Source organism: Labeo rohita, chromosome 8 (genome assembly GCF_022985175.1).
Source record: "Labeo rohita strain BAU-BD-2019 chromosome 8, IGBB_LRoh.1.0, whole genome shotgun sequence".
Taxonomy (NCBI): Eukaryota; Metazoa; Chordata; class Actinopteri; order Cypriniformes; family Cyprinidae; genus Labeo; species Labeo rohita.
In genome coordinates, this window is record NC_066876.1 from 8,326,222 (window position 1) to 8,350,991 (window position 24,770).

The 24,770-nt window shown below is 35.2% G+C and overlaps 1 protein-coding gene across 3 annotated transcripts in view; it reads left to right on the plus strand.

The window, feature by feature from the left end:
• Positions 1–871: 871 nt before the first annotated feature.
• Positions 872–24,770, plus strand: part of pcsk5b (proprotein convertase subtilisin/kexin type 5b) — an 81,425-nt gene continuing 57,526 nt past the window's right edge. The window contains exons 1-5 of one of the 3 annotated variants that reach the window (XM_051117069.1): positions 872–1,530; positions 3,081–3,185; positions 5,574–5,723; positions 7,788–7,931; positions 14,279–14,355. In XM_051117069.1, coding sequence (XP_050973026.1) covers positions 1,360–1,530; positions 3,081–3,185; positions 5,574–5,723; positions 7,788–7,931; positions 14,279–14,355 — 647 coding nt within the window. In that variant the 5' untranslated portion in view covers positions 872–1,359. The remainder of the gene's footprint in view (positions 1,531–3,080; positions 3,186–5,573; positions 5,724–7,787; positions 7,932–14,278; positions 14,356–24,770) is intronic. The other 2 variants (XM_051117071.1, XM_051117070.1) reach the window with 2 other exon arrangements.

Here is a 24,770-nt window from a genome sequence, read left to right on the forward strand (position 1 = left end):
ACTTTGTTTTTCTTTGAATTATGAGTACATCCCGCAGTTTTATTTTATTTTTTTCAGAATTAATTTTCATCTCAGAATTCTATTTTTTCCAGAATTATACATCTCACAATTCTGACTTTTTACTTTAATAATGAGTGTATCTTACAGTTCTATTTTTTCCAGAATTATGAGTTTACATATTACAATTCTGTTTTTCCAGAATTATACATCTAACATTTTGAATTTTTTCTTTGAATTACGAGTGCATCTCACAGTTCTCTTTTTTTTTCAGAACTGAGTTTACATCTCACAATTCTATTTTGAGACTATGAGTTTACATTTTACATATCTATTTTTTCCAGAATTATACATCTTATAATTTTGACTTTTTTTGAGTACATCTTACAGTTCTATTTTTTTTTTCAGAATTATAAGTTTACATCTCACAATTCTTTTTTTCCACCAGAATTATACATCTCACAATTCTGACATTTTTTGTCTTTGAAATACAAGTATGTCTCACAGTTCTGTTTTTTCCAGAATTCGTTTTCATCTCACAATTCTATTTTATTTCCAGAATTCTGAGTTTATATCTCAAAATTCTGACTTTTTTTAAATACATGTCACAGTTCTATTAGTTTGCAATTAAATGTTTCCGCCCAGGATTATGAGTTTACATCTCACAATTCTGACTCTTTTTTTTCGAAATTCATTGTTGGTGTGGATAAAACATCCAGTGCCATTGTATTAAATTTAAGCACTCCATGACCAATCAAATTTGACGACCAGAAAAAAACTGCTGTTAATACTTGACTGGCCACCGCTGTTAACGCTGACGTGATTCTCTATAAATATACAAGTTACCCAATGTAATACTTTGTAAGCATCACTCTCAAAAGAAGACTCCGGGAATCTCATGGCTTTGATAAATGTGACAACGCAGCCGGATCTTTCCTGACGGAACGCGGTGTGTCTTTAAGACCCTGCGGAGCCCCGGTAACCCCACACGGCTCGTTGTCCGTACTCTCTCGACTCTCTCTGTAGTTATTTGAGGGAGGCGCTAGAGCCATATCTCCACTTTACAAAAAAAGGCAGAAGTAACGGCACTGTCTTGAGAGAACAAATCAAGCCAAAGCTGTGCAAACAGACTCTTGCGTCTCTCTGTCCGTGGCGTCGGAGTGTGTGCGGCCGATGCGCTGCAGGCTGAAGCGTTCGGAGGCTCGTATCCAGTTTAAATCCTGCGCTCACCCTCTGCTGAGTATATGTGGAGCTCAAGCGACACTTCTATGAGAATCCCCGCTGAACGGCGAGACGAAGTTTGGTTGTTTTCCTAAACCGGGGGTGCTGGGGAGAGTCGAGGCGAGAGAGAGAGGGCGAAAGATGGTTTTGAACAGCCTCCCGTGCGTCCTGGTTTCGCTGTGCTTGGTTTTTTTCTCGTCTTCTCCGTGCAAAGCTCGGATTTACACCAACCACTGGGCTGTTCGGATAGCCGGCGGACCTGAGCAAGCGGACCATATCGCCAATAAATATGGGTATAGAAACCTGGGCCAGGTACGTAAGTCCTGCACAAACATGTTTTCAAGCGTTTCACGTGTGTTATTCCATCGCATTTGCTGTCCAGGGCTCTTTCCCCTCAGTTCAACTGTGTTATCACTTTGATTGAAGTTCAAACGTCAAAGCTGAAAGCTTTACACGTAAGTTTCACAGAGTTGTCTTGTGATAGTTCAGACTGCTAAATTCACGTTCTCAAGACTTCAATCTTCATTAACCTGTCTGAAGACTCGTTTTTAGCTCAAGAATACCCAGTTCTCAGAGTAAAAGCCAGTGAACAAACAGCTCTCTGCTGACTCCCAACAACAACAGGTGTTTTTGAAACTTTACTGCGTGTTAGTGAATATATCTGCTATTTTTTATCTGCAAATAATTTTTAGGTGCGCTCTTGTATTATAAAATAATAACTTAGAAACGAAAGTCTTGGCTTCGGCAGAATTTATGACATGTAACATTTACTGTAACATGCTGAAATTGTTACATTTTTAACGTTTCATATGTTCTAATTAAGTTCTTAGAACGCTTAGAACACTTCATATTAAAAATGACATATAACGCACCCGTTTGCCATTGAGTCAAGCCAAGTTTTGTATAACTGAAGAGCTGCATTATGTTTGGTCTCAGAGTCCTCATAATAATTTAGTTTAATCATATGTTTCTCTGTCCAGTTAGTGCTTTGGTGGTAAAAATTATGCTGGTGCATTTAAACAAATAACAGGTTAATGTAAGTTTATGGTGGAGCATTAAACTTCGCTCTGTGCTTCAGCAATCCTGTGTGTCAGACCTCAGATCTGCCATGCGGTTAGAGATTTCACTGCGACCGTGTTCCGTCTCTGATTTCACAAATGCTATCTTATCGCTCATCTGTCCTTATTGTGCCAGCAAAGAGGTCCTTCCTCAACCGCAAGCTTGTCACGTCCAGAGTCCTCCTGTACTTTGCAACTCATCAGACTCGTGTCCTCCTGTGGGAATCTGCTATAGGATCCAGGAATGTGAGATTGCCTTAGGAGCCAGTTGTAGAGCTCGTGAGCAAAAAGAAAGTATGAGATGCTCTTCATGAGCCCAGAAGTTTCCTACATCGTCTTATAAGCACCATTTGATTGATTGTAAACTGGCAAAGCTTATCACTGACTTCAAACGTCATTGTTTTTAATGGCAGACTTCTGTATCCCTATGGAGTACAGTAGTCTGTGGAGAATGTGTCATGGCTGCCTGGTGTTATTGCACTTGTCGGATGAATCTGTTCAGTGGAAAGTGATACAGCCTCTTAAGAATCCAATCTTCCAGTCAATGACATGCTAAATAATTAATGATGCACGCCGGTTCCAGCGTGCCTGTGGTGAACGTTGCTATAGCTCTTTCCTATTTATTCATACCAATATTGTTACATATTAGACGTCCATGCCCTGATATGCTTTTTATGGTTGCGTGCTATGACAACATGTTTGGGTTCTCGTTTTGCAACCTGTTATTTTGCGATGTGCTTATATAATGTAGAAATGTTGATGTTGCAATGGCTTAAATGACAGCTCTGTGTGTCGTTCCCATAGATTGGTGATCTGAAGGACTACTACCATTTCTTCCACAGCCGGACGATAAAAAGGTCGACGCTTTTCAGCAGAGGCACACACAGCTTCATCTCCATGGAGCCAAAGGTCAGGCTGTCACTATGACAACCCCACACCTGTGTGTTCTATGGTCTATATGGACTCCTGATCTTGCTCATCGATGACTAGAACTCGCAGTGTATTCAAAACAACTGTTGCGCAACGCAAAGCAAGTAAACTGTTCTGTTCGTGAACAACGCTTTGTGTATTCGTCAATAATCTTGAAAAGGAGGTTGGGTTAACATGGTGCAAACCTCAAGGTGTTGTTCTGTGTTGTGTTTTGTTTAGCCAAAAAATTAAAATGATGTCATCTTTTAATCACTGTGTCATTCATAACACATTTGATTGTCATTCTTCGGTGGAACAAAAAAGAAAATACTTAGCAGAATGCTCACGCTGCTCTATTCCTTTCAGCTAAATGACAAAAAGCACCTTTAAACCACCTTTAGCTTTGAAATCGCATTCACACTGGTATATTTAGAAATCTGGCATCTCAAGAAGTGACTTTTTAAGTTTGTCATCAGTGACGCCGAAAATCACTGGCGTCTCATAACCGTTTGCATTTTTTATTTGGAGGAGGACAGAAAAACACAGATTTGAAAAGACATGAGGGTTAATAAATAATAATTATTCCAATTATTCATTTATTCCGACGATTAATCAAGTAATCGGATAATTATAATTATTTTTTTTAGTAATAAAAATAGACCTAAGTGAACAATTGCCTTTAAAATGACTTAAAATACATATATAATTGCAATGAGGCAATAATAATTAGTTCAAATAAAGTATCAAAAGCAAGTAATAATATGGTTTTATTGAACAAAACTGTTAAAATACATAATGCATTATAAACAATAGAGCTAATGTACATTCTTCATTATAACAAATTACTACAGAGGGGCCAACGGCCCTACGATTGTTTTTAAACTTTACAGCGCGATCTAATCCTTGTTTAATATTGACTCAACAACATTTAATTCAAATGTCTGCTTAATCTTTAATATTTGGCCGTTTATTTATAATACAGCCACTAAAAGCTAAAGCCACTGTAATTTCTCGAATATGTGGACATCAAAACGTGTAAACTCAGAGTCAGAGTTTAAACTTTTATTTTGAAAACTCGATATCGCACGTTGCGTTCCCAGATGAACATTATAATAAACTCAAACTCACAACAGCATGCAGAAATGGAGTTTGAGACGCTCCACACATGTAAATAATAACAGTTTGTGTAGCAGCGTTTACTGTGAATGGACTTCCACGCATTTATTATTTAAAGCACATATATTAAATCTGCATCGCATATATTAATTTAATTGAATCATGGCATTTTTGAATTCTTAATAGCATTATGCTTTATAAATTTTAAAAAAGGGTTTAATATGTGGAACGCGCCACTTTCGGTATTTTGCTGATTACTCGACAGGATTGTTAAAAGTTAAATACTCGAATAGAATCGAGGAATCGTTGCAGCCCTAAAATGAAATGATAAATTCATGATTTTTTTTTTTTTTTTTTTTTAGCCATATAATTTAAGTCAAGCATGTTTGCGAACTACATGAATGAAGCCTGTCTATACATGTGTATTTCACAACGTTAAAAAGAAAATATTAAGGTGTGATACTGTGCCTGAGGAAAGTTAGCAATATATATTATTACAAAATTTTGCATTGTGACAGGACTTTCTTCATAATTAAGCATACTTCTCAAAAATTCCCAAGAAATTCATTGGCATCATTCTCATTATTGTATAACTAAGGGAAAGATACTTAAAGGGACAGTTCACCTAAAATGAAAATTTTGTTATTAATTACTCACACTGATGTGCTTCCAAACATGTAAGATCTTTGTTCATCTTCAGAACACAAATTAAGTTTAAATTACGTTTTTTGATGAAATCCAAGAGCTTTCTGACCCTGCATAGACAGCAACACAACTACCATGTTTAAGGCCCAGAACGGAAGTAAGGACATTGTTAAATAGTCCATGTGACGTCAACCTTAATTTTATGAAGCTACAAAGATTTTTATTTTTCATTATGTTTCTTTTCTTCGCACACAAAAAGTAATTTTGTAGCTTCATGAAATTACGGATGAACCACTGATGTCACATGGACTGTTTTAACAATGTCCTTACTACCTTTCTGGGCCTTGAACGTTTCAGTTGTGTTGCTGTCTGTACAGGGTCAGAAAGCTCTCAGATTTCATAAAAGAATCATAATTTGTGTGCCACAGGTGAATGAAGGTCTTACGGGTTTGGAAAGTGCACAGTCTGTTTACATCATAGTGTTTATGCCTTTAATTCATGCTGATTTTTATAAATAAAAAATGAGCCATCATTCATTTAAACAGACGAATGTTAAAGAAAATGAATGTCATGAAAAGATGTTGGTGTTTGCCAGTTCCTAAAGGATCTCTTCTCATTCTGTCTCAGGTGGAGTGGGTGCAACAGCAGGTCGTGAAGAGGAGAACAAAGCGAGATTATATTATTAAACCCTCATATCCTGGTCCTGTACAGTCCAGTATGGCCCAGTCCAGTTCCATTTACTTCAATGATGCTAAATGGAGCAGTATGTGGTACATAGTGAGTATTCATAGTTACCATGCTGTGCATTATTCTTGTGAGTTTCTATCATTAAAAATGGTTTACGTCATTCTCTACTTTACTGCAAAAAAAAAATGGGGCGTTATAGAGTTGTTCAACTCTTGAGTCCTTAACCAAGGTCTAACAGTGAATGAATCATCAAGCACATCTTATTCTGAAACTAAAAAGTCATGTTTGTATTCTGTCATCAAAATGTATTTACTTTCTCAGAAACAACTTTTTTTGCTAATGTTAGAAAAAGCACATAGACAATGGAGAATTGTTTTGTTCAATTTATTTGTAAACCATTTTTCACAGTGCATATTATCCTTTGCCCCTTATCAATCCTACAGTGATCAATGGAAAGGTGATATCAGCAAGGAAGAAACTTTGAGATATGATGATATTATTATTCAATGACATCATAGACTAACCTCAGATTCAAATAAAATCAAGTCACGTCACATGTTATTTGCAGCTGAATATTCTCTTTAAGTCAGCAGTACAGCCCATAATTGAGTTGAAGTGCATTGCGAATGCATTCATTAAAGACAGTGCATCATGTTGTGTTAGTTAAATGTAAAACCAAGCCAATTTCCTGCTTTTCAAAACGTCTTTACACTAAAACGCAATGGCAGCTAGTAAAACTTTGGTGTTTTTAACTTAAACCAATTTGTCAGTTTAAATTTCGCTCAAAGGAAACGCTGCCTGTCACTCTAGATTAGCCGAGTTTCTACATGTGAAAACCACCCAGAGAGATGCGTTGAACTTTTGTAGGCTCTAACATAACGACATTTTCTGTGAGGTAATTGTACAAACAGGCTCTTGTTTTCATAGCTGTCATGTTCCTCGGCTCACGAGAGTCTATGGTGTGGTACATCAGCACGTAGGGAATGTGAAGACATCCTTGCGCTTTTTTTTTTTTTTACGTGGTAAACAGCTATTCAGATTTGCCCGAAAGGTTGCACTTTGGCTGCGGCTGAAACCTTGAGTCATAGCACACATAGCAATTGTTGTCATCACTTTCTGTCTACGGCCGTATTTATAGCTTCGCCGAAACGGCGAGAGTGAACTAAGCGCTTGTTCTCTAATGGGTTGTTACAGCTCTGTCAATGGTTAATATGGCTCAGATAACATTAATACTTTGACCTGAATGCGTCCATTTGGCTCAGGTTTCTCTTGTTGACCTGCGAGTTGTACTTTGGGAGCAAATAAACTTGACTTTCCAGGATGGGGTCTAATTCCAACTCTAGGCCCAGTGAAACTGTACATTTGGTTCCGTGTGACACATGTAATAACAGTGTTTGAGATGCATGAGGAAAGATGCAGTCATTTACAAAGATATGTTCTAAAAATAATGTTAGCTTGTCACCATGTGCTTGGGAGTTTAAAGCACCAAAAATAGGCAGATTTTACTATGGCTGTGGCCTTGGGTTTAGCGTGCATGTTGCAGACACATTGCGCTGTGGTAAACGTGGGAGATGTGGGATCGAATCCACCCTTTTCTCTATCTGAGTCATTTTTTTATATAATAACCAGAAGACCCAAATTTTCTTTGCATTTGCAAACCAAAAAATGCTTCCATGTACATTTCCGTTCAAAGGTTTGGGGGTTTTGAAAGAAGTCTCTTATGTTCACCAAAGCTGTATTTATTTGATCAAAAATGTAGTAAAATTGTGAAATATTTTTGTAATTTAAAAGAAGTGTTTTATATTTGAATGTTTTCTTAAAAATGTAATTTATTTCTGTGATTCTGTGAAATTATTCTAATATGCTGATTTGTTGCTCAAGAAACATTTATTATCATTATCAGTATTGAAAATGGCTTTTTCAGGATCATTTGTTGACTATAGAGTTTAAAAGAACTGCATTTCTTTGCATTTTAAATATTTTGTAACACTATTAATGTCTTTGCTCTTACTTTTGAACAATTTAATTCGTCCTTGCTCAATAAAAGTGTTAGTTTGCAACAGCAGCAACTTTTGAACAGAAATGTGAGCATTACAGTATGTTACTCTTCACCTAAATAGATTTTCATGCCCTCTTTTGTCTCTGTCTTTGCAGCACTGTAATGATAATATCCATAACTGTCAGTCAGACATGAATATCGTGGGCGCGTGGAAGAGAGGCTATACGGGGAAGGATGTGGTGGTTACCATTCTGGATGACGGCATCGAGAGGAACCACCCAGATCTCATACAGAACTATGTAAGTGTGTCTCTGTGTATGACTGTTTTTTTAGAATGTAATTCTTGCATACTGCAAACTTTGCATTAAATACTTAATAGTAGTTACATTTTTCAAAAATTTGTCAAAAATTACATGTCAAAATTTGTGTAAAACTTAGGATTGGATGATATGACCTTAAATCAAAATCTTGATTAATTGAACATTTTACCACGATTACAATTAATGAATGATTATTTATTTTATTTTATTTTATTTTATTTTGTTTTTTGCTCTCATAGTTATAGATGTCAGTCTGACGCACACTAGCTGTTGCATGTGATCTGCCTCTCAGCGATCTTGTCTTGTCACTCTATATGCTCAAATATTTCCTCTAGGGTCATACTGGCCATTCACACAGAACACGTAATCAGGAATGTTTTTTAAAAAAGCGCAGCACAGAATGTCTACTCCGCCATGTTGCCTTCAAATACAAAAGTTGCCATGCCAACCTGCTACTTTAAACAAAAACCGACTCCGTGGTAGTCTCATTGGTCCACTGTTTTGGAACTGACATTGATATGTTTAAATTTTTAAATTCTTGACATAGCATCTAAATGCGCCATTCACGAGATGCTGCAAAAGATGTGAGCACAAAGGTCGCACATGTCTGACTACACTTGTAGTGGGAAAGTATTAACAGGATTAAAAAAATGAAATAACCGACATGGAAAAAATACGTCAGTTAGAGGTTCTGAATTTCGCTTTCAGTTTACTTGTCGATTAAAGCCCTAGTAAAACTCTACATTCTAAAATATAAAAAAAATTGTTGCAATAGAAATGGTAGGTCGGGTTGAGCACATTGCATTGTTTTTCAAAAAAAAATGTTTTTGTAGTCCAATGCACTGCTTTACAATTGCATTTCTACGACACAGTTTTAGTGCTACATTAAAAAATAACAAAAAAATGTAAGATTACAAGATTAAATTCATAATATTTTGAGAATAAAGTCGAAATGCTATGAGAATGAAGTCAAAATATTTTAAGAATAAAGTAAAAATTATGAGAATAAAGTCTAAAATTGTGCGAAGGTTGGAAAGTCGAAGTGTTTTGAGAATAAAGTTGAAATTCCAAAAATTCATAGCAATTACAGGATTAAAGTTATAATATTTTGACAGTATATTGTAGCCTATTGCACACGCAGATGGCCTGGTTTGGGAGCACTGAGAGATATTTCAAAGCCTCATTTTACAATATCTGTCAGTTTTATAGCAAAATCAAACAATGTTTTACAGTAATGTGTTTTTCACATTTTCTTTTATGTGGTGTGACTGTATTTGCTTCGTTTAAGTGGCATGTAAGTCAATCATCTGTCTGATTACAATAATGAGACATTCGTTTCATTAAATTAGGCTGTACTGTTTTTTTTTTTTTTTTTTTTTTTTTTTCATGCCTTCTGATGTTCCTCCACTTTTATATCTTGCTGTAAACTTGAAATAAACACATTTATAATTTGTGTTTTGTGATAGAATTGACAGAATTTAAAAGCTGAGCTGGGTTACATTAAAAGCAACAAAACACAAAATTATTGCGATTATGAAGAAAACAGTAAAATTTAATGAACTGATTCACATGAATACAGCAATCTGTCACGTCACATTAGCTTGAGCTTGAAAAACATATTATTGTAAGACACATAGTTTGTATTTTGCTATAAAAATGCTGTTGAAAGCTGAGACTTTGTTTTATATTTAAAGTACCAAAAGCACAAAGTTTATTGCTATTGGGGGGGCTGGCGCACTACAAATAACGAATGCAGTTGAAGTATAACACATGGTATGATTTCTGCTAATAATCTCACATATATTTGTGGTAATAAAAAGGGTTAAATAAGAGAGCTACGGCACCCCCCGAAGGAATGTCGATTGAGTGTGTGAGCTGATGTTAAGAAAAAAAGTTGTTCCTGTTCAGTCTGTTAATAAATATCATATTCTTGATAGTAAGCTGTTTCCGTGAGTGCTTAAAATTGACTCTTCCTCATCCCAGTAAGATGATGCGGCCGCTCAGATGTAGCGATATCCAAATAAATTCCGGTGGCCCGTCAACTTCTCCCGGTGCTCCCAATCTGGGCCATATGCATGCGCAATATAGGCTATACTCTTAAAATATTGTAACTTTAATTTCTACAATTTAATTTTTGAAACATTTCAACTTTTTTCTTGAATTATTTAAACTTTATTCTTGTAGTATTTCAACTTTATTCTCATAATATTTCAACTTTATTCTCGTTATTTAGACTTTATTCTCGAAATATTACAACTTTAATCTTGTAATCTTAGTTTTGGGGGGTTTTTTTGGCACTAAGACACCATTGTACGTTTCTTAGGTGATTTAAAAAAAAACATACATTTACTATACTTTGTGTTTTATTATCTTCTTAAATTTAAGAAAAGTAATGCTTCTGGTCTCTTTTGCTGTTCGTAAAGATGGGAATGTAAAAATTATATTTAATGTAGTTTTCATTGACCACAAAAAAGGTTTAACCTACTATGAAGACTTCTGAGATCCTTAGAAATGAAAAGGACATCCATTGAGTTAGTATTAACATGATGCTAAGATGATGTCACATTACTCTAAAGCATAAAAACACATATTGCATACTGAATTATTCTGAGTATTTTCTCTCGTCTCATCTGAAATCTTGAATTTTTCCTCATTGAGCTTGATGCAGTGTATTCTGCAATATATGTGATACTGCCTTAGAGCTTGGCTAAAACAAGTTATCAGTATGATCAAAGCTGCATTAAGGCAAGCTTCCAAGGAGGTTAGCAAAAAAAAAAAAAAAAAAAAAAAAAAAAAAAAGAGCGTAACGCTCTAGTACACAGGGAAGGAGATCAGAGGCTGATTTTCTTGAATGAATGTCAGTGGAGGTGACGCTTCACTACGCTGAATAAACTACTTTTGTGGGAAAACAGCTTATCTTTTAATGAATGAAGAGAATATCAGCTAATTTTCCACATGTTTGGCATCAAACATTCATTTTGGATTCATTTATTTTTGGAGTTTGCACCTGTTTTATAGGAGAAGTCACAGGCAATTTATGGGGCCCTATGAAATCCGTTTTATTTTTTCCCAAATTCCATTTTATTTTTTTCCAAATTCCTTTTTTTCCGTTTTAATTTTTCTGTATTCCGTTTTTTCCCGTTTTAATTTTTTTCAACTCCTTTTTAATGGTTAAATTTAAATTTTATTAATCAAAGAGCATGTCTAATTAATTAAAATCATGAAACTTATACAATTTCACATCAGTTTAATAAAGGATTAACAAAAATGACATGTTTAGGGCCCTATGAAATGTTTTATTTTTTCTAACCATATGTTTTTTTGTTATCAAATTCTGTGTTTTAGCATGTCTGATTATTTGAATATTTGAATTTGAATACTTCATATATTCAAATTTATTCTTAAATGAAAGTTTTTTTTTTTTTTTTTTTTTTTTTGTTTTTTTTTTTTTTTGTTTGTTTAAAATGTTCTGGTTATCATTTGAAACATTAATGTCATTTATCTTTTAATTATTGAAAATTAAGCTTTTTTTGGCAAACAAAGGGGAATTTACTATTAAAATTAAAACATGGAAGAAATGTTGTGTGATTATACCCTAAAAAATAATGTTTGATTAATTTTAGTAGTAGTAGTAATAATAGTAATATATATCTGGCACTATGCCTTCAAGTTAAACCAGACTTTTATTTTGACAGGTCGCCGTGTCTACCTTTATTTCTGTGTGTGTGATATAACGCTGGTTTTCCTAAAATGGAACGGTCAAATGCTAATGAAGTGACTCTCAGCAGATACGTTCATGTATTTATGTCTTCATTTAGTGAGACGACAGACGCTGAAATCACCGCGAGCGTCACGCGCTTCAGTGTGTGTAGTAAACAAAACCGCTCGCCTGCTCCATTCATTAAAACAGAGACATGCAGAACATGCAGGATTCACATTTAAATGGTATTTTTGCGGCATAATATTTACAGATACTAGTCCATATTGCGGTTTGATTAAAGTGTAATGACCTACTTAATTCATTTAAACTTTGACAAATTCCGTGACATTCCGCAATAATAAGTAAATTCCGTTTTTATGACTGGATTCCGTGATTCTGTCTGTTTTTTCCGCATCAATAGGAAAATCATAGGGCAAGTAGGATATAGTTTACACCCTTGTCATTCATTTTAATGGAATCCACAAACAGCTGACAGCAATGAACTCTGACAAAAATTCAATGACGTTAATATTGGTGTCTTCCAATAATAAGACCACCTTTGGTACCTTTTATAATATTTGAGCACACCCATGTTGCCTTAATAAACTAAAACTAGGTCTTGGATCAAAGCAAGTGAACAAAACCAGAGCACCAGGGCTGAGGCTGTTTGTATATTGGCTGATGTTTTTGTGTTTATATAAGCTCTGTCCTGAAATTACATTTCCCCTTTACTCCAAATTCAACTGTTCACAAGTCCAAAAGATGAATACAATCAGAGTTCTATTAAAAAATGTCCTGGCTCTTCCAAGCTTTATAATGGCAGTGAATGGCTGTTGAGATTTTGAAGCCTAAGAAACTGCCCTTTATCAATCATAAAAAGTACTTCACACAGCTCCAGGGTGTTAATAAAGCACTTCTGAAGCAAATGAATGTGTTTGTGTAAAAAAAGCTTCTGTTTTGTTCTTGTTTTGTAAGCTTCTGTAAGAATATGCTAGTCTCGTGAGAACCAAGTTTTGTTTACAGTGAAGGAAAACCAGTATCCTCTAGGCCTTATATTAAAATCCTCTGACGTTTTTCTTTACAAATCCTTGTTTTATACTTCTAATTTATGACTTGTGTTTTGTTTTGCTCTCTTCTCTGTGCTTCCGCGTTCGCCTACGTCCAGTGTCATTCACTGGAACACAACTCTCTTGTGAATGTTCATATAACAGTTAGCGGAAGCTGGAGATTATGGTTTATAAAGTTTTTAATATGGATAGTTTTCTTCTATTCAATTCAGAAGGCCTTTATCAACCTCACAGAGGTGTGTAGAGCACTTTTATGATGCATAGATGCACTTTATTGGACTTCGTAATCTCAACAGCTATTTACTGGCATTATAAAGCTTGGAAGAGCCAGGACATTTTTTAATATGACTCAGATTGTATTGTACTGAAAGAAGAAAGTCATATACACCTAGAAGGGCTCTACAGCACGACCATTTCAGTCGCATTTGTGACTGAAAACTACTACGTGCGACTATGAAAAAAAAAATATTTAGGAGCACCAGTGCGACTGACCCAATCAGCATATTTGTGTTTGCGCTAAGGGGAGATTTCGAAGAACTAAGATGAGTGACAGATTGTAATAATTTTTAAGGGAGTTTGTAAATGTGACAATGATTTAATACAACGGTTCAATTAACAATAAGTTAATATTAAGTGACTTACATTGTCTGACTATAACACTATTGCCTGATTTTGCTCTGTTTCATTCTCAAAAATAGTCTGAAACAAGTCACAACTGAGCCGCTGCACATCCCCATTCGAACACAGCGCTGTTTCGTTTGAATGAACGTGCATTTTTAAACAAATCTAGTGAGTCAATGATTCAATTTCACATTCATTAAGACAGTCACTTGCTTTATTCCTGAATGAATCAGCCATTCGAACGAATCAAATGAATGAATGATTCAGTAATTAAATCAGTGACTTGCCACCACCTACTGGCAGTTTTAGTTTAATTTTTAAAGTATCTTTTCAGTTAATTAAATTTTCTGTTTTCAAAATCTCAACATGAATTTATGAATTTGATTGCACTCATGCCACCTCTGAGCCTCATTAAACATATGAAAATACACCTACAAGCCACTTTTGAGTTCTTCCATGCCACCTCTGTAGTACAAATTAATTTTATTAATTAACTAATTCTTATTCTACCTGTTTTTAATCTGTTGTTTTAATTAGACATTTAAGCTTAAATATAATAATAAAAAAATTTACTTGAAAGATGACATACTTTTAATAAAGTTTGAAAAATGCCATTACAAAGGTAAAAACAAAATTCCCCTGTAAATCACCTTACGGAGTCAAATATCATCTTGTAATGGGAAGGCTCATTTTTGATTAGATTTTTTGATTATTGATTAGAAGGTGCTTCTACAATTTTGACTGTGCTCCTAAAAAGAAAAGTAAGCGTAGAGCTCTGGCTAGGATGGCTTGAGGGTGATTAAATCATGGGGTAATTTTCATTTTTGGGTGAACTCTCCCTTTAAGCGTCCTAACTGGCACATTCACGTAATGGACGGACAAATCCACATGTGACCACGATCTCATGTGTCTGTTTCTTCCTTTTGATCTGTTTGCAGGATAACGAGGCCAGTTATGATGTGAACGGTAATGACATGGATCCCATGCCTCGATATGATGCCAGTAATGAGAACAAGTAAGAGTGAAGTTCATTACGCACGCACACGCTCAATTCTTCGAGCATATCAGGTCATTAAAAACCTGGAAAGGCTTTGTTTATACAGTCCTCTCTGTGGTGTGTGTGAATGTGGGTATTTGGCTTGTGATCTGTGCGCTAGTAAGAGTATTTGGCATGTTTGTTTGGTGAATGTGGGTTTTTGGAGTTTGCTTTCTGTGCATTTGAGGGTTTCTTAGGTGTGTGAGTAAATATGAAGCTTGGCTCGTGATCGGCGTGTGTAGAAGTAAGTGTATTTGGCGTGTTTGTGTGCCAAAAAGAGATTTTTGGAATTAGCTTTCTGTGAGAGATTATGTTGGCACGAAATCAGTATGTATTTGGAAACGTTTGGTGAATGTTGATATTTGGTTTGTTGTGTGTATATATGGGTGTGTTTGGTGAGTGGGTGGAAGCCCCCATGTGTTTTTGTGGCTGCCACTCTGCCAGTGTGTGTGAGCCTGTGCCAGATGGCTCTGCAGCTTTCTTGGACCGTTCAGACTGAAAGCTTGGCCCGGGCTCTGATCCTCTGCCGTGGCCGTTTCTTCTTGGAGCTCCAGAGCAATGCAATTCTGCAACTGATGAGTGAAAACTGAACCTCATCTGCTCTCTTCATGGAGTATTGCAACCCAAAATGACCTAAAATGACCCAATCGTTTACTCATGCTCATGCCATTCCAGATGTTTATGATTTTCTTTCTTTCGTGGAACGCAAAAGGAGAAATTTTCAAGAATCTTCACAAAGCTGTCTGCTGCAACGGATAGCTTTCAAAATATGAGAAGACAAAAAGCAGCACACAATTATTGTAAAATCTTGGCTGATGTGCTATATTTTAAAGTGAGTTTTCATAAACTGGTCACATTTTATCCTCAAATCAAAACAAAGGAATTATGTATTGCATATGCGTAATGTTATTTATAAACTATTATAGTTTCTGTTAATATTTTGATTTTTATATTTCAGTTAGTTAAAATGATAAATCTTTTTCATCTAATATTAATATTTTATTTTAGTTTTTGAATGCAGATTTTCATTGTTTTAGTTTTAAGTAATTGCCTTTAAATTTTATTTTATTTTATTTTATTTTATAATTTAATTTCAGCTTTTAAATTAAGCCTTTTTGATAATTTTAGTTTTAAGTAATTGCCATTTTTATTGAGTTTTGTTTTGAAAAATTGCTATTACGGTTTAATTTTTCTTGTAGGTTTGGTTCAGTTTTAGTTAATTTCAGTTTGTTTTAACTTCAGCGTATATTATATTATATTATATTATTTATTTAATTTTATTTAATTTAATTTAATTTAATTTAATTTAATTTAATTTAATTTCCCCTTTTAAATTCAGTCTTTCTTATTTTTTGATAATCTTAGTTTTAAGTAATTACCATTCTTATTTGAGTTTTGATAATTTGTCTTGTAAGTTTAGTTTAGGTTTGGTTATTTTTAGTTAGTTTTAGCTTCGACTTATGTAGGCTAGGTGCAGAGGTAACATTTCTCATTTTTGTTCATTATATAAGTTTCATCTAATATTAATTTAATTTAATTTAATTTAATTTCATTTCACCTTTTGAATTCAGCCTTTTGAATTGCTGATTTTATTTGAGTTTCGTTTTTAAATATAGCTATTACGGTTTATTGCAGAGGCAACATTTCTCATTTAATTTCATTTTAAATGTTTCATTTAATTATTTAATTTACATTTTTAGCTTTTAAATTCAGCCTTTTATTTTCTGATAATTTTAGTTTCAAGTAATTTCCATTTTTATTTGAGTTTTGATATGAGGTTTAATTTGCCTTGTAAGTTTGGTTTAGGTTTAGTTATTTTCAGTTAGTTAGCTTCAACTTATTTAGGCTAGTTGCAGAGGCAACATTTCTCATTTCTCTCATTTTATGTTTCATCTAATAATTTAATTGAATTTAATTCAGCTTTTAAATTCAGCCTTTTATTTTTTGATAATTTTAGTTTTAGTTAACAATATTAACCCTGTTTTTGTGTAAATAAAATGTTACTTTATTTAGGACCCTTTTTATGACAAAAAGGCATCTACCAATTCTCATTATCATACTGTAAAGAAATCACTTTTTTAATTAAATGGTAAAATCTCTGTCCTTTTTCCATTGTCTATAAGATTTTCCCCACTGTATTATTATTTTACAATAGTGGTAGCACACCTCTCCTCAATCTGCACGATTTGAGGTATGATTCATGTCTGTAGCTTGAATGGTGCGGGAGTTAAGTGCAGAAAACGTAATCCTTATCGTTAAGAATGAGCAATAGTATTAGTGATTCTTGCCTTGCCTGTACCAGACGCCTCTAAATGCTCCACAAACCCCCTTTGAGTGAGTGCACGTACGCATGGCATTTTGCTGTCGTGAGCACTGTTTCCCCCTCTTAATTTACACTTTCAGGAGCCCCATTAGAAGTATTTCCGTGGCCCGAGGAAAAGGGGAGTGTTTGACGCTGTCACTGTTTTCAGGAGGAAGTGTGCGGTGGAGACGGAGAGGGAGGTTTAGGTCTGCATGTATAGACACGCTGTATAGAATACCATCCTCCTCCTGTCCTGGCTTCTTCTGTCTCTGTGAGGCTTGAGAGCAGAAAGTTCAAAAGTTCTCACCCCATAAAGGAAGTATAGACAACTATGTGGCAGTTAACACCTTTAAATTGGGCATATCCTACTTTTTTGTAGCATATAATTTCCTGCTCATAATTCTCGATTCAGGTCAAGGAACTGGGATGGCCATTGCAGAAGCTTTTGATTTATTTATTTGTTTTTTTAATCTGTTGCTGTTTGCTAGATGTCCAGGACCTCCAGTGGGATGCAAGATACAGCAATGTATTTAAAGGAAAAGTTCACTTCCAGAAAATTTTTTACAGATAATTTAGTCTCCCCCTTGTCATCCAAGATGTTCATGTCTGTCTTTCTTCAGTTGATAACAAATTGTGTTTCCTGAGGAAAACTTTCAGGAATTATCTCAATATAGTGGACTTTAATGGTGCCTCCAAGTTTAAACTTCCAAAATGCAGTTTAAATGCAGCTTCAAACTGCTCTAAACAATCCCAGCGATGTAGCATTTTGAATTTGGAGAAGAAAGCAAGACGCAAGTTTGTTGACATACACTAACTGTGTTGACCCGGATTACACAGACTGTGCATGCGCTTCGCAGAGCTAGACAAGATGAGTGTTTGAGATTAAAAAGTATATAAATTGTTGATTTGTTTTGAAAATAACAGATCGTTTCGCTAGATAAGACCCTTTTTCCTCGGCTGGGATTGTTTAGAGCCTTTTGAAGCTGCATTTAACTACATTTTGGAAGTTTAAACTTTGGGGCACCATTGAAGTCCACTATATGGAGAACATTACTAAAATGTTTTCCTCAAGAAATAGGGCTGGTCGATATGGGCAAAAAAAATTTCACAGTAATTTTTTTCATATCAGTCGATATCAATAATTATCACCATGAATGTCAAATCTTTTTCTTTCAAGTTTAAAGACAGATTTTTCTCCAAAGTGGAAGTTGTAGAAACCAGACCATTAATTTTCCTTAACAAAATAATTATCTGAAATAGAAAAATTAATTTCTGCATGTTTCTAATGAGTTATATTGTTTTAAATCAAGAAACAAGTTTGGGTTGTCTGATAATGCTAATGATAATAATAATAATATCTATTTTTTTTGTCTCTGAGCAGATGCGGAGGTAAATTTTTGTTCATTATCAATCAGTAACAGCTGTAAAAATTGTAGCAACCTCAGTTTTATATGGTTACATTTATTCTGACCCATTTTTTTTTTTTTTAATTAAGCATTGGTCTCCCATAGTAGCAAGCATACATTTAAAACCACATATAAATAAAAAAATATAACTACATGGTTTTATAGATAGCGTATTTGTATGAAAAACAGTAGTCTAAAAACATTCAGTATAAATACACACATGCTATAGCTTGATCACAAATACACACATACTATAATTATATACCATTACTTCTGTAATAAAATTCAATGTGAATATCCCACATTGCTGCCACAATACCATGGTGCAGTGAGTGTTACTACAGTAAATCCATGGTAAATGATGGCGATGTGTAGATTGAAAAGCCTTCTGACTGTCTCGTTGCACACAGCTTTTAACTAGTTTGAATCACAGAGTCTTTTGTGTTCATTGCTGAATTCAAGTGTTTCACACTGGATCTCACAGCGCTGCTTAGTACTCGCGTGACGGAGCCATTCGCATATCGCGTCTTTTGCGCGCTCAAGTTCGTTATTTCAAATGTAGGCGTGCGGCAGCTGAACATGCTAGGTTTGAGTGCGTTTTGAACTTTGGTCCGAGTGGTTAAACTGTCCGTGAGGCGCGATTCAAATGAGCACTGTTTAGTTCCGCTTTTGGCACATAAAAATTATATTGAACATTTATCGAACTCTTCATATCGTTTTATCGAGGAAAATTATATCGCGATAATTATCGTTATCGAATTATCGCTCAGCCCTATGAAGAAACATTATTTCTTTATGACTGAAGAAACACAGACATGAACATCTTGAATGACAAAGGGGTGAGTACATTATCTGTAAATTTTTGTTCTGGAAGTGAACTACATTAATGCCTTTCAGCCCATCACATGTATGCCAAAAAGCTCACTTTTTTTAGTTTCATCTGGCTATAGAATTCAGTCCTTTTTGAATGAGAGCAGAGGATTTTTTTGAAACCCTCCCAAAAACGTGTGGTGATGTAGTTTGATAACTTTTCTGAGGCTCTCTGACTCCAAGATTCAGTTAATTTCTGCAGTTCTCCAGCTGTGATCCTTAGAGAGTATTTGGCCACTAAAACACTCCTCCTCATTGTGCATTAGGACAGTACAGACACATGTCCTCTTCCAGGCAGATTTGTAACATTTCCTGTTGAATCAAACTTCTTAAACAGACAGTACACCCAAAAATGAAAATTACCCCATGATTTACTCATCCTCAAGCCATCCTAGGTGTATATGACTTTCTTCTTTCAGACAAATACAGTCAGAGTTATATTAAAAAATGTCCCGGCTCTTTCAAGCTTTATAATGGCAGTGAATGGGTGTTGAGAGTTTGAAGTCCAGTAAAGGGCATCCATCCATCATAAAAAGTGCTCCACACAGCTTCCGGAAGTTAATAAAGGCCTTCTGAAGTGAATCAATGCATTTGTGTAAGACAAATATCCATATTTAAAACTCTATAAACTCTAATTTCTAGCTTCCTCTGTCTTATGTGCATTCACAAGAGAGTGGCGTTCCAGCAGATGACATAGGACGTAAGTGTAATTTCTGATGAAAAGTGGTGAAGTGGAAGTGCAGAAAGCAAAACAAAACACTAGGGTGCGTTGATCAGTGTTAACTCAGTGGTAGAGGGACACTGCACTTATTCACAATCACAGAAGTACGTTTTTCCTTTAAAGTCCTCCAGTTAAACATTTCATGTGCGTGCTGTTCCAGTGTGAGTACACCTGAAGTGTGTGCACATTAAAATCCTGTCAAATAGCTCCTAGTTACTGAACTAAAGTATGTATGATGTCTGATAATACTGTCAAAACACACAAGGTTTGCATATAAACACAGTTGCTTATGTCTAAAGTGAAAGTAAACAATTGAGAGAAAAACGGATGCGTGCCTGTTTATTAGATGCGTGCAGTTCTTAAAGCGACAGTACTAAACATGCTGCCGCTTTTCATTAAAGGGATAGTTCTCCCCAAAATGATAATTCTGTCATTATTTATTCACGTACATGTTGTTCTAAACCTATATTAATTTCTTTTTTTGTGCTAAACACAAAATAAGATCGTTGACAGCCCTAGTATAAAAATAAAACACTATGACAGAATTGACCGATGACCAAATGTTTTATTTTCGGGTGAACTATTCTTTTAATTTTAATAAAACAACAAAACAAAAAGAGAAAAATCATCCACTGCTCTTGACTGAAGAACTTTAATCACTGCAACTGGAGCGGCTTGCCATGCCCAGGCCGGGTTGTATGGAGGTACTAGACGGTGCTAAATACCCTCAAACGAAAGCAAAAGCAACTGAAGGTCTGATAAACTATACAATGTGTTTATGCAACGTGTTTTTGCAGCACTGAGGAATGCAGACATATCTGCTGATTTCTTGAACGCAATGGCCAATGAGAAGCGTTTTAGTTTGTCAGAATTCACTCACCTCTGGAAGCGCCAGATCATTTTTTTTTTCTAGTGCACTTTTGCGCTCGTGAATCATCTCAGGACTAACTAAGCGCATAACACAACTCGTGAGATCGCGATGAACTGAGATGAGAAAAAAAAAGGAAAGGAAAGGAAAAGTTCACTTCCAGAAAAATTTTTTACAGATAATTTAGTCTGCCCCTTGTCATCCAAGATGTTCATGTCTGTCTTTCTTCAGTTGATAACAAATTGTGTTTCCTGAGGAAAAAATTCAGGAATTATCTCAATATAGTGGACTTTAATGGTGCCTCCAAGTTTAAACTTCCAAAATGCAGTTTAAATGCAGCTTCAAACTGCTCTAAACAATCCCAGCGATGTAGCATTTTGAATTTGGAGAAGAAAGCAAGACGCAAGTTTGTTGACATACACTAACTGTGTTGACCTGGATTACACAGACTATGCATGCGCTTCGCAGAGCTAGACAAGATGAGTGTTTGAGATTAAAAAGTATATAAATTGTTGATTTGTTTTGAAAATAACAGATCGTTTCGCTAGATAAGACCCTTTTTCCTCGGCTGGGATTGTTTAGAGCCTTTTGAAGCTGCATTTAACTACATTTTGGAAGTTTAAACTTTGGGGCACCATTGAAGTCCACTATATGGAGAACATTACTAAAATGTTTTCCTCAAGAAATAGGGCTGGTCGATATGGGCAAAAAAAATTTCACAGTAATTTTTTTCATATCAGTCGATATCGATGAGTATTATTACGTCATAATAAAGTGAGTGAGCTTTGCGCACTTACTAAGCTATAATCCGTTCAGAATTTGTATGAAATGTTCGTTTTATACGGTGCAATGTTTCGGGATGACATCTGCATATTTATGATGGATTATATGCTGAAAGTGGCCAGTGGAAGACTGATCATAGTTTGTTGGATCAATTTTGCCTTCTCAAATCATCACGACTTGCCTAAAATAAAATAACTATAGATATAAAACAGTTAAAGTATAAAACAATGTTAGTTTAAACGTTAAACCTAGATAAATGTGTGCTATTAAGCGCATTTCCAGTCATTTGTGCGGAGAGTGCAAGCTAAAGCCGCTTTGCAGAGTATGGAGGCGCCAGCGCGATCACTTGCATTTTTTTTTTCAGTGGAAACCGTTTTAAATATTCTGTCATTTTTGCAGATAAAAGTAAGAATAATGCATCATTCCAAACTGTAAAGGGTCTACTTTTATTTGTGTACGCTCACAATATCAACACAAAAATGAACCAAAACTCAGCGAATACATACCTCACAGATATGATACATATATACTATAACTTAACGAAATAAAGCAAAATCGAAAACATAAACTCTTTCATTATGTAATCTGTAAAGATGCATTTCTCTCTAAAGGCGCATCCCAAAGAGGAGATGGTGAGTCAGGATCGGCAACTTCATCCTTGCGACACTGACTCAGAAAACACTAGTTTATTAATGAATAATTAAAAAATCTCCTTACTATTTCCCCCTGACACATTCATGTAATAACTTTTGCCAGTGCTTTGCGGCAAGCTTTAGCCTATTGCGTGCGCTTGAATGGAACTGTTCCAGCTGCGCTGAAGGCACGCTCGCTGACGGAGACACTAAACGCCTTTCGAGCCGGTCTTGAAAGTGAAAGCAAAGGTAAAGTCTGGTGTTGTTTCCACCAGTGTGGATTTTTCCATCACCATATTTGGTGGATGTCTAAAAAATAAAAATAAGAAGCAGCGTAAAACAGGCCCAAAGACCGTCCCGGGTCTGAACTATGATGTGCAAATTGGCCCGAACACCACCCTCCCCCCCCTTTTTTTTTTTTCTTGCCCCCCCGAATCAAGAGTCAAATGCCGCCCATGTGTATAAGTATATAGTGTTTTACTTTTTATGTTAGTTAATTCAATTTCTTAAATGCTACTGCTTAAATACACCATCTGTACCTGAAAAATAAAGCACTGTTTGTTTTATTTGTGTTTTGTTTTTTAAAGATTTTTATCTTCATTCATTTTGTCCTAAATATCTGCCATTCTTTTTTTTTATTTTATACTTTGTTACCTTGAAAGGACTTGTTTTTAAAAAAGGGAAATTAGTATGGCTGTACTGCTCAGACAACTTGCAAAATAGTAAAACCAACAAAGAATCCTGATAAAATCGTGAAGCGATCACTTCTGAATTATCCACTAACGTAGTTTACGAAAGTATTTTTGTCATGGATTATGATTATGTATTTGTTTGTTATTTTTTTTTATAATGAAGTTGTCTATGTTCATTAGAGTGATCAGGTCAACACACCTTGAAGTATTGAAATTGTACAATAATAATAAAAAAAAAAAGAAACTGTGTTGGTGTTGGATTGGTATCAATATTGGCCAAGAAAAATGTCGGAGGATTTCAATATAAGTCAAGACGAGACAAAAATTGGTTCTTGCGTGCATATTCTTTAGTTTTAAATATGGAATATTTTTCTTCAGAAGGCCTTTATTAACCCCTTGGAACTGTGTGGAATGCTTTTTATGATGGATGGATGCACTTTATTGGACTTCAAAGTCTCAACACCCATTCACTGCCATTATAAAGCTTGGAAGAGCCAGGACATTTGTTAATATAACTCTGTATTCGTCTGAAAGAAGAAAGTCATATACACCTAGAATGGCTTGAGGGTGAGCAAATCATGGGGTAATTTTAATTTTTGGGTGAACTGTCCCTTTAATTACTGCCCTGATGGTGAAAATTGAATTTTCAAAGCTTTAGTTCTTTTCTTACAGCTACTTTCTAATTTGTGAAGCTTAGCAATGTTTGACTGCACATCTTTGTGTTACCTTAAGTAATGCCAAGACAGTTTCACATTCATTGTCACCGTGATGTGCTAAAAAAAATGGAAATTTTACTCTTAATAATGTGAATTGGAGAAAAACATTTATTTCATGTGGGGTTTTTTGCTTCACTTCTGATTGTTTGGCTTCAATTAAAGGTTTTTGTGAAGTTTTTGAGTGAAAGATCAAAAGTATAAACCATGCAGATTTGTTTTCACAGCCTTGTTAGCTCATATTTACCAAGGGTGCTAATAATTCTGACCACAACTTTTTTTGGGTTTGTTTCAGTGATTCAGTAAAGTCTCCCCTGTCGTTTGGCGACTGTCCTACACAAGCTGTCGATCTTTTATGTGCTGGAATGTTTTGTGTTGGTTCCACCACTGATAGTTTGTGTAATGTGAGTCTTTATTTCCCTGCGGTGGGTTTTGACCATGAGCTTCACCGCCGGGGGTCGTTCTGAGTGACCGAGCGGCTGTACTGTAAATATTGGAAGTTCATATATCTCCCAGATGAACATGGGCTTTGCACTAGACTTTCAGTAGAAATGCAGTTTATTGACCCAGTCTGACCTTTAAGCTGTATGTCAAATGTGCAGCACAACATCATGAGTTTGTGACTGTGGATGGTGTTTGTTCTGTATGCTGTATGGGTTTGTTGTTCCATATAATGTGATTATCAGTTTTGTTTTTTTTAGACGTAGGAGTCATTTCAGTGTCTTGTGCGGTTCTGGAAATGCTGAAATGCTGGAATGTTCTGTTCAGGTGTGGTTTATGTTTCTGGTTTTCTCATTGACCTGTATTCTGCTAGCAGATGTGACTTAGTCTCACATAGCAGGGTTGAGACTATTGGCATATAGTCAGGTAGACAGGAAAAGACTGTCTGAATGACTTCTAAAATGACCAGCCACTTGTTTTTAGCCCTAAACCATTCTCTACGCAAGTATGTGAAAGCTAATGTTACCAGCTCTGCAAGATCTATTTCATAAGTTGTTGCAGTCTGACATGACAACACTAATTGCATTTTTAAAAGCGATTGAATAATTGATGTCAGCTTTATTTTTCAGGTCTTAGTGAAGCAAAAATTGCCTTGTACCATCTGCATATTACATAGTGACTGTCAAGAGGAAATACTTCCCATATGTACATCATGGAAGAACTCGTTGTCTGTCAAACATATTGTATTGGATTAATATTTTTACTTCTCTGAGAAAATGATTTTATTCCATTTATACCCTTGAATTTGTTTAATTGAGTTAATTAAAAACTATTTTCTCTTAAATATCTTAGTTTCTGTTTTAAATTTAATAACTTGAGTGTGGTTTTCACCATGGGAAATAGCCAAAGAAGCTGCAGAGGCATTAAAATACAAACAGGCACCAAAAAAACAAGCACTAGTTTTAG